Raw genomic sequence first — 11557 nt, forward strand, 5'->3', positions numbered from 1 at the left:
ACCTCATGCCCCACCTCGCGCAGCCTGCACGGCACCATCTCCTCGGCCTGCCACTGCTTCTGCAGAGCGATCTCACCGAACTTGCATGGGTTGGCCACAGCCACAGTGGACAAGCCCAGCACAGCAGCCCCGGAACACCCTGCTGGTATCGCCATCTTGTGGCGCCCAGCGCCAGCATCTTGCAGCGCCCAGTGCCGGCATCTTGCGTCACCTCACGCCCTGCCTCGCATAGCCCACATGGCGCACATTGGGAAACCGAGTGTGCCGCCTGCTCAGCCCGACGGGCAGAAGCCGCCGGTGGACTCTCACTCCTGGCCTGCTCTGCACGCCACCGCCCAGGTTTGATTCTTCCATTTATCATTTAAACTGGTTTAATACTTCCATTTATTTCCTTTTATTCCCTTAAAACTGGTTTGATTCTTCCATTCATTGCCATTTATTCTCTTAAAACTGATTTAATTCTTCTGTTTATTTATTTCTGATCCAGGAAACCTATAACCTCCATGCCATTTCTCACTCTTCTTATTCCTTTCTGTTTTGCTTTTTATTCCCTCTCTTTTATATATTTTCTTTCATCTTCACTGAAAGAAAATCCCTCCAGATCCCCACTATAATCTATGGTTCAAATGAAAGCAGCCTGTTTTTATTTATTATTTACTAACATTCTATAAATCTTGGCCCCACATTTAAAGGCAGGGTAAACATGCATTAAAATACATGCAGTGGCAGCACAGCATTAATGGCAGCCGGGGCTGTCTTTTTTGCCTCAGCCGGCTGCCCAGCCTGGTAAGTGGTGGCAATAGTAGGGGGGGCGGCCTGGTGTCTGAAGCTGCCTCAGCTGGCTGCTGGCCTCAGCAGGCCCCAACGAGGCTGCATTCACACTCACCGGCTGCCCAGCCTCGTGGCAGCAGCAAGGGGTGGGCGTGCATGCGCCAGAGTGTGAAAAATGGTCTTAAGTCACATTTTTAAGTGCCGTTGTCACTTCAAACCATCACTAAGTGAACTGTTGTAAGGTGAGGACTACTGTACTTTATCCCTTTTTTCCTTTTTGGGGGGGGTCATCAAGTTTTTGACACCTTGCTAGGCGACTGGAAAAGCCCTTTTAGAGTACCTGGATTGCAGCTGCTTTCTTGCAGGTATATGGAATGGCGTGGGACCCACAGGGTTTGCAAAGTTAGGTGAGGAAATTGGTTACAGCTTTTTAGGAAAGATAAAACAGACTACCAAGAATGCTTTATTGACCATTCTTTGTCCAGATTTTATTTCAGTTGCATCTACTAATACAGGCATTCTGCTTCAGATTTCTCTGCTATTTTCAGTATCTGGTAAAACGAACGAGTACTTTTCCAACAACCTGTAAAATCCAAGACACTGCTTTCATTGTTTAATTCCCCCTTCCTAGATTGTTGATTCAGGGAATATCCATTTCTTTAGTGTTAATTAATAGTGTTAGTTATTTAGAGATAGATTTGTACTGGTTGCTTCATTTTTTTTAAATTTTGTGTTTTTTTAGACTCCAGGTCTTGTACATCCACCCAAAAATGACAACAGCCAAAAAAACAAAAACAGATAGTGGAAGATTATTCCAAGAGGCCAGGACATGGTCATTTGGAGTGATTGAACGCAGTGGGAAAGCATTATGTGTTCTATGCAACGAAAGTGTTGTGTGTCGCACATCAAGTGTCAGACGGCACTTTGAAACCAACCACAGAAATGTTGCCCAACTTGGTGATAATGAAAGGAAAGAGTTTCTTGAAGGGAAATTGAGGAGCTATCATTCCCAGCACCTTAGTTTTTCCAACTATCTTTCCAGAATGAATCATCTGACAGCTGCCAGTTTTAAAATTTCACTGTGCATAGCAAAACATGGTAAGCCCCTCTCTGATGGGGATATTATCAAAACGGCCATGTTGTCTGGAAGTGATTCTCTTTTTCATGATTTCCCAAGCAAGGATAAAATTATTCAACGCATCTCTGAGATACCACTGAGCAGAAACACCGTTAAAGATCGAGTCCAGTGCATGGCAAGTGATGTTAATCAGCAGCTCACCACTGACTTACAAAAGGCAGCCTGTTACTCCATGTGCTTGGACGAAAGCACAGATATCAATAACCATGCAAGGCTGTCAGTAATTTTGCGTTATGCTGTTGGTGACATCATGAGAGAGGAGCTGCTGAAACTGATGTCTTTGCCTGAAAGAACACAAGGTGTAGATATCTACAATGTTATGAAGGAAGCTTTTTTGTCACAAGACATAAGACCAGAAAAGGTGGTTTCAATTACAAGTGATGGAGCACCTTCTATGGTGTGGGCAACATATGGTTTCATACAGTTGTTTCTTCAAGAAACAAAACATAAAGTAATTCATCATTCACCAGGAAGCTCTTTGTGCCAAGGAAAGGAACAAAAAATTTGACAATGTCCTCAAAGATGTCACAAAAATAGTGAATTACATCATGGCTCATGCTCTGAATTGTTGGCAGTTTCGAGTACTACTTGAGGAGGTTCAGGCACAGTATGATTGTTCATTTATATATAATAATGTCCGGTGGCTGAGCAGAAGACGAGTCCTGGATAGATTTGTGGCCTGCTTGGATGAAATTCGGCTGTTTATGCATGAAAAAGGGCAAAAATATCCACAGCTCATTGATATGGCCTGGCTTACCAACCTCATGTTTTTTACAGACTTTACACACCACTTCAGTCTGCTCAACAAACAATTACAAGGTCCAGGGAAAACAGCAGAAAGGATGTTTTGTGACATCCAAACATTTGAGAGAAAACTGCAGGTTTTTGAAAGAGACCTTGAAAGTGGGAAGCTGAAATATTTTCCTAGTCTAAAAGTTCATTTAGAAAATTCTACATTTGCAGACAATCCTACAAGCCATCAGGAAATCTACAAGGAATTTTCTAGCATTGTAGCAGCTGCAAAGGTAAATGTTAGTAACAGATTTTCACAGTTCCGTAAGATGGAGACAACCCTGTGTTTTCTTACTTCTCCAGATAAAGCCAAATTTGAAGAACTTGATCTTTCCTCCTTAGAGTGGTTAGATTGAGGAAATCTGGAAATGGAGCTACTGGGATTTCAGGAAAATACTATCTAGAAACCTGCATGAAACACTAGAGAAGATGAAAGGGATGACAAAGGACAGCACAGTTAGTTCTGATAAGGAAATCCTCAAAGTGTGGAATTCTCTGCCAGATAATTTTGAATCCATGAAAGCACTTGGAATTGCTTTCCTTACTTTGTTTGGATCATCTTACGCTTGTGAGCATCTGTTTTCAGCTTTGAATGATATCAAATCTGACACCAGAAGCAGATTAACAGATGACCTGAGTGCTGCATATGTTGCTCTCAAACTTACAAACTATGAGCCAAGGGTAGATAAATTATCAGCAGGCATACAACAGCAGAAATCACATTAATTCTTTAAAAGCATGCCAAATGCAAACTTTTACTTTTCAATAAAAGCTTGTTTGTATCATTGAAAGCTCTGTTGTTGTGTTTTTGGGAGGTGGAGTGAGTGGGGGATTTTTAATTTTTGCCTCGTTTTACTCTTTTAAAAAGAACGCACCCCAATGCCCCCCTGCATAGCCAGAAGGCTTGCGCCATCACCGTTCTCCTGCCATGCTCCCCCAGCCCCTCTTTCCCTTCCTTTGAAACAAACAACCCCCCCCCCAATCCTCCCGTTCCTTCCTTCTGAATTAAAACGAGAGAAAGACAAGTTTTTTCTTTTGTGGTCTTTACATATTTAGCCTGCAGCTAGAAGGAAGTGGGGAAGAAAACCATCATGAGACACTCTTCTGTTTTAACTTTTTTTCCTTGTCGGCTTTTGGAGTTTTCATCCTGTTTTCATGAGAGGACAGTATTTGGGACAGGGTGTAGCTGCCCTTCTCCTCCAAGCCATCATCTGAGCAAGACACCCGCCTGTCCGCACTCTTCCCCCTCTCTGAGGCTTTCATTGAGGATTGGTGGGGGGGCTGTTTGGTTTTTATTCCCCTCCCATCTGCTGGGTGGTTGCAGCAGGTTTGGTCTCTTCTGTTGTGCTTTGAGGTTACCCACGAAGCACGTTTGTTTTGTGGGGGGGGATCCCCACTCTGGTTGCTAAGCTTGCTTAAACCATCTTCCACCTCCTCCTCCTCACCGGAGCCCCCATTTGTCTGCAACCTGCCTTAGCCCCTGCCTCACCTTGCCTTGCCCCACGGCAATGGCACCCCTGCCCTGCCCCGTCCCTTGCCTTACTTCACCCTGCAGCCTCCTACCCACTGCCTCACCCGCCAGAGAACCCCTGGATCGCCCCCAATCCTTCCCGGCCCCCACAGGCATCTCTCCTCAGGAGCAACATCGAGGTGGCCACGCCCACTTGGCCATGCCCATTCGGTGGCCATGCCCACTTGGCCACGCCCATTCGGTGGCCATGCCCACTTGGCCACACCCATTCAGTGACCACACCCACTTGGCCACACCCATTTGGTGGCCACACCCACTTGGTCATGCCCATTCAGTGGCCACGCCCCCAGCACCCGGCGATGTATAAGTGGGTTTCAGGTTGCAGTTTGGGCACTCGGTCTCTAAAAGTTTCGCCACCACTGCCCTAAACCAACTTCTGGGTGGTTGTGGCAAGAAATCAGGTCACACCACCCATCGCATTATGGGAGCTGCCACCAACTAACAGCACAATTGTTTTATTTAAACCAAGAAATGTCAAAAATTAATGGCTCTCATTGTATCAATATGGAAAGACAACACAGAAAGTGTCAAGGAAACTAAAACTTCTACCCACTCTACAATTTTCTCTCTCTGTGCCAATGGTGCTATCCCAGGCTGTCCCTTTCCTGCCTCTTAGCCAGCTCTCATGCAAAAAAATGTATCTAGAACAGGTGGCAAATGAAGTTTCACTTCAGTTACAAGGAATTATAAAATCAGCTCCAAATTAGGATGGATACATGGAGATCTCATTGAAAAGAAAATCCCAAACTCTTAACATAAGGCTGGGTTCAAGGATACTGAGTGCTTCCATGGAGATAAAGCACAGGCAGCACTAGAGTTAAGTGTCACCAACCTAGAATGGCACCAAACTCCATAACTCTGGGTGACCTTCCCTAGCAGCCTCTGGAGGCAAGAGACCCCATTGAAGGACAGCAGAAGTCACTTTCCTGGCTGTTGAACTATCTCCATCCAGCATGACTTTCTGGACGTGTCCTAACAGGAAGGACTAAGACCACTAGAGAACACTGCCCCAACGGGTGTATCTGTGACTTTTCTCTAACGTGCTTTTCTCCAGCTACCCCTCCTTACATGGAAGAAGTTCAGGATCCCAAGAGCAGAAGCTCCTTCTCACTGCAATCATCACCATCCCTGTCTCTGAGACCTCTTCTCCTATGTCTCCAGTGACCGCCTTTGATGTAAACATCAGACTGAAGCAACATGGAAGGGATCTTGCCTCAGAAAAGGATAAATATCACAGGTTATGCTTTTTGTGGCTCACATTACAGGACAGACAGGAGTTGTGCTCTTGAATATATTTTCTCTCTCTTTCAGGTGAATCTTGGTTTCTCTGTCTGAATCAGGAAAGCCACTGGATATTCCACCCTGTCAGAGTGCTTTGAATTCTAATTCTTTTTTAGAAAGAGTAAGGAGATTGATTCCGCCCCATGAATTATGGACATCCTGATTCTCCTTCTGCTTCTGGTGCTGCTGCTGTCCCAGCCACTCTCTGGGAAGCTGAGAATGAAGTGCCCACTGAATTTTGATAACCAGGATGGAAAAAAGCCATGGAGCTATTATAGGCCAGGAGATCTTCTCCTTGGTATAGTCATCTCTCCATCAGGAATAACATCTGCAACATTACCTTTCAACCTGGCTCCTTCTAATCAGATTCGGCTGTAAGTCATGAGATGGAGTTTCATTCCCTCCATTTACAGTTCTATCACTCTTCTTCTTTTTTCTTGTTTTACTTACTCTTATATTACAGGTTCTGACAAATTTTTTGAATCCTTTTGATTAACACAGCCCCTCTCTTTTGCCTTATTTTCTGAGAGTAGAAACACGAGGCAAATGAAACCTGAAAGAAGTCCACATTATTTTTCTCTTTCTGTTCAATTCTAAATTCATGACTGGAATACTGACTTTGGTTGAAAGTAATGATTAAAATAGTTCTAATTTCCTCTGCCCAACCATTTCCATATTTTTATAACCGAATAATAATAATAATAATAATAATAATAATAATAATAATAATAATAATAATAATAATAATAGAATATGACTTGTTTTTAGAACAGCTTCTCTGGGTCACTTATCAAAAATCTACTTCCCTTAATGGTGGTTCTTCTTTAATGACTGAATTATTCTGGGCTATAATATTAATACTGGTAAAAATAATGTATGTTTCTGATTTGTTAAATCTTTTTGAGGACTACCCCCATCCTCAACACTAAGAATATTAAAAGGTGATGGGTAACTATCATTTGCCCATAGTTTTGGATCAATATTGGCTTATGTTTCAGCTAGTTTGTAGAGAAAAAAGATGATTAAATGGAGAAAAAGTATTTTTGTTGTTGTTGCTGTTGGTGATGCTAATATTAACATGATCATGATTTTACGCTAGTTTATCCACTGGAAAGTTTTTCATACTACGCATGATTTGCAATATTGAACTGGTGAAGGAGAATCCCCGGCTCTTGCAAAATCTCACACTTGGCTACAACATCCATGACAACTATGATAACACCCTCGGCACTTCAGATGCCTTGATGGACATGCTCTCTACTGGAGAAGCCAATGTTCCCAACTATAACTGTGGAAGGAAGGACACGTTTTTGGCTCTTATTGATGGAGCTATCAGAGACATCTCCATCCAGATGTCAACATTAGGAGGCACCTACAAAGTCCCACAGGTTTGTGTTTGTCATTCCCTTTCTGTAAAGTAAGTGGGGTGTTGGTATGTAAGCAATAGATCCAACCATGTCTTCTCTAGGTAATTCAAGATAATTTTGAATAATAATAATGATCAGTCTATACTTTGAAAGGCATTTTACTCCCTTCCAAGAAATGGTGCCAAGTTAATAACACCCATCTCACCGCAAAAAGCCTCTTTCTCCCAAACAGCCCATTTCCTCTCTGTTTCCAAAAGCTTTCATGAAGTGTAGGCACAGGGCTGCAGATTCCCCCTAAGGTTTTTTGTAGGAGGACTGTGCCCACTGCAACATCACTACCATCAGCTTGGATGATGAAAGTTTCCTCATGATCAGGGTGTTTAAGAACTGATTCTGCTGCAAATAATCTTTTTCATCATGGCATTTGTAAGTGTTGTAAATAAGGATTGGGATATACAAAAGATCAAAAGAAATCTGTCTTTTCATGATATCATCCCAATTGTTTAGAGCAGTGGTGGCGAACCTATGGCATGAGTGCCAGAGGTGGCACTTGGAGCCCTCTCTTTGGGCATATGTGCTGCCGCCCCAGCCCCACCTCCCTCCACGGCCCCCTCCACACCAGCAGCCCCCCTAGAGGAGAGTCGCCCCCAGGCATGGCCTGCTTGGAGCAGCGCAGCCAAGGACATGGCAGCTGGGAAGTGGGGACAAGACTCCGCCCTTGCGCCCCATTGCAAACAGATGAAGCTGTGGGGCACAGATGAAGGGCATGGCTGCCATGGTGCTCCTGGGCCACCTGGGCGATCTGCGGCAGGCCATGGAGTTGAGTGGCCCTGTGGGTGGGTTGGGGTGTGGCTGGGGCAGTACGGGGGTTGGGGCAGTTTTTGGGCACTCGGTCTAAAAGGTTCACCATCACTGGCTTAGAGGCTTCTGCTGCACACTTGTGAAGGTAAGGAGAGGCTCTGTATCCAATCAAAAGATCTTCTGTATAATAGGAATGTGCAGTACAGATGGAAAAGTCCTACGGGTTAGTCCTATGGGATTACCTTTCCTACTGATGATGAAACATATATGTATTATGAACCTTTATCGGCCACTAACATTAACTAACCATTTTATTAAAAATCTACAAATATGTTAGGCAACGTATCAACTATTTTTTGCCTTAAAATTCTCATGATCAAATTAATCATAAATGGTTTGAAGAGCAATATGGCCTCTGGAGAGGAATTTCTACCAGCTGAACAATTCAAGAAATATCCCGACTGGTGGGACCCTCCATTGACAGATACTTTTTCACATATAAATAATATCTGCCATGCCCATTTGGGTCAAAGATGGCAATTGTAATTCCTATATGTACCATCCGATCATAATCTACTACTTGCCGAAGTCCAGCTGAAACTAAAAAGGATGAAAAACCCGAATCCTGCTAAACCAAGGATTGACAGAGACTTCATCATTAAACATGGAGGTAAGATAAAAGAAGAACTAGAAATTCATTTAAGAGAAACCAACAACCTGAATGATGATGATGTAGAAGCGAACTGGAATAAATTTAAAAATGCAATAGTAGAGGTAACAAATTCAAAACAGAGAGAGGGGTACCACAAGAAACAACAATGGATGACGGAGGAAATTCTTCATCTCATGGATGAAAGAAGACCTTATAAAAATAAAAACAAAGAAAAATACAATGAATTGCAGAAAACAATTAGAAGAAAAATTCGACTGGCAAAAGAAAAGTGGTTTGCAAAAAGATGCAAGGAAATAGAAGAGACAGAACGTATGCATGATAATTTCAATTTACACAAAAAAGTGAAAGAAGCAGCAGGCCTCTACAAAAAGAAAACCAACAACTTAGTTGACAAAGAGGGGGAAATTATCATAGATGAGGATGAAAAACTAAAAAGATGGATGGAATATATTGAAGAACTTTTTGAGGACAGTAGGGATGATATAGATATGGGAATTATAACAACTGGACCAAACATCACTATGCAGGAGGTTGAACATGCAATAAAAATAGCAAAAACAAGAAAAGCCACAGGACCTGATGATATCCCAGTAAAAAATTTAAAATTGCTGGAAGACAATGGGAAGAATTTTTTACTTCTTCTTCTTCTTCTTCTTGTGCCATATCTGTTATCGGACATTGGCAATCATGTTAGCAATCCTGTTTTTATCAGCAGCCACACAAAAAAGTGCTGCTGAGTTTTGTCCATTTTTTACTGCAGCTCTTCAATCAAATATATGAAACAGGAAAGATACCAAATGATTGGCTAAAATCAACTTTTGTGACAATCCCCCCAAAAATAAATGCAAAGAAGTGTATTGAATACAGAACAATAAGCTTAATGAAAATATTCCTGAGAATAATTCACACAAGAATATACTACAAAATTGAGGAGCATCTAGGTAACACACAATTTGGTTTCAGAAACAATTTTGGTACACAAGATGCGCTATTCAGCATTCACGTTTTGTACAGCATTGTAGAGATGTCAATCACAGTGTTTACATGTGCTTCATTGATTCTGAAAAAGCATTTCATAAAATAAGACACAACAAACAATTAGAAATTCTGAAACAAGTGGGACTAGATGACAAAGACATCCAAATCCTAAAGAATCTATATTGGCATCAGGTAGCCAATGTGAGACTAGGCAGAAATAAGAAGAGGGGTCAGACAGTGATGTATTCTGTCTCCACTGTTGTTCAATATCTACTCTGAGTCAATCTTCAACGAGGCACTGGAGAACATCGATGCTGGCATCAAAGTAAACAGTGTTTGGATCAACAACTTAAGATATGCTGACAATACAGTTCTGCTTGCCAGTAAGCATGAAGACCTTCAGCTCCTCATCAACAGAGTCACAGAAATATCTGAAAAATATGGCTTGAAGCTTAACACCTCGAAAACCAAGATCATGGTCATCAGCAGACAACCCGTTAATTTACCACCAATAAATTTGGAAGGAATTTAGAAAAAGTTGAAAGGATCACGCACCTCGGTTCTAATTTACATGAAAGCTGGGACATGACCATTGAAGTAAAGACAAGGATAGAGAAAGCTCAAACAGCATTCTTCAAAATGAAAAAGGTCTTCTGCAGTCACAACATAAGCCTAAGATTGAAAATCAGGCTTGTCAGATGTTATATTTTTTCTATCCTGCTCTATGGAGTAGAGAGTTGGTATCTGACAGAAGGCCACCTGAAGAGACTAGAAGCATTTGAAATGTGGATTTACAGGCGGCTGTTATGTATAAGTTGGGTTGACAAGATCAGAAATGAGGAGGTGATAAGCCGCCTGGGAAAGCCAAGGGAAATCATCAAAACAATTAAAAAACGAAAGTTAGAATATTTCAGACATGTTATACGACACTGAGAAAAATACAGCATACTCCATTTAATCCTCCAGGGAAAGATTGAAGGCAAACAAGGTACAGGCAGAAGAAGAACATCGTGGCTTCAAAATCTAAGGGACTAGTTTGGACAAAACTAAGCAGCACTTTTTCGTGCGGCTGCTGATAAAAACAGGATCGCCAACATGATCGCCAACGTCCGATAACGGATATGGCACAAGAAGAAGAAGATATATAAAAAAGGGACTAAAAAGGACCCCAGAAATTCCAGGCCCATTTCTCTAACAGATATTGTGACTAAAATATATGCAAATGTCCACTTGAAAAGAATTGATAGTAGGTGGATGAAAAGTGGATTCCTTGTAGAAGAACCAGCAGTCTTTAGGCAGATGTGATCCACTCTTGACAATTCTTTTGTCTTGAACCATCTAACTACAAAAATATCAGTCAGAGGAAATAATGGTTTGCTGCCTTTATAGCATTTGACGCAGTAAACAAAGAAATATTATGGAAGAGATTGACTGCCCTTCAAATGGAGCTCAGGTTGTTGACCCTGCTCAAAGCCCTTTCTACAAGCACTGACAGTGAGAACAATTAATCAGTGGAACGGCTTGCCTCATGAAGTTGTGGGTGCTCCATTAATGGAGATTTTCAAAAAGAGACTGGACATTCATTTTGTCTGGATCTCTTGCTATGGGCAGGGGGTTGGACTAGAAAACCTCCATGGTCCCTTTCACCCCATTTTTGTTCATTTGTTTGAGAGTGTGTTTGGGGCTCAATGGAGCCTTGAGAAGTAGGATTGATATGTGCCAAAAGATAAGATAAAAGTGTTGTCGATATGACATTTGGGTTGCATGTGCTGTTAAGAGGACTTGGCTCCTATTCTCATAATAATTAACTGATTATGGATGAGTCAAAGTCAAAAGTTATGGTCTTTCAAAATGACAGCATTGCCATATAGGGCTAATCGATGAGGAGGCAATAGAGCAAGTTCACACCTTTCCTTACCTGGGAGAACTTTTCTCTGTGACTGGATCTGGGCTCCCTCAACATCAAAGGAGCTCATTTAGAAGGCACAAGTGATTGCATTGTTAATTTTTAAAAAGAAATTATAGGTATTTATTTATTTATTTATTTTATTTATTTAATTTAATTTATATGCCGCCCTTCTCCCGACAGGGACTCAGGGCGGCGCACAACATATTTAAAACCAGAACATATATACAATCCCCCCCTTAAAACCGAATTAAACCGAATTTTAATGTTGCGTCTTCCGAATATTTAAAACCCAATGTAAAATCCACCCTAGGTCAGG

The 11557-nt window shown here is 41.9% G+C and overlaps 1 protein-coding gene across 1 annotated transcript in view; it reads left to right on the forward strand.

Moving 5' to 3' along the window:
- Positions 1 to 237: 237 nt before the first annotated feature.
- LOC107296338 (vomeronasal type-2 receptor 26-like) overlaps positions 238 to 11557 on the forward strand; it is a 29450-nt gene continuing 18130 nt past the window's right edge. The window contains exon 1 of the mRNA XM_015825683.1: positions 238 to 339. Within this exon, the coding sequence (XP_015681169.1) occupies positions 238 to 339 (102 nt within the window). The remainder of the gene's footprint in view (positions 340 to 11557) is intronic.

The sequence above is a fragment of the Protobothrops mucrosquamatus genome, unplaced genomic scaffold (assembly GCF_001527695.2).
Source record: "Protobothrops mucrosquamatus isolate PMUCROS unplaced genomic scaffold, P.Mucros_1.0 scaffold2756, whole genome shotgun sequence".
NCBI lineage: Eukaryota > Metazoa > Chordata > Lepidosauria > Squamata > Viperidae > Protobothrops > Protobothrops mucrosquamatus.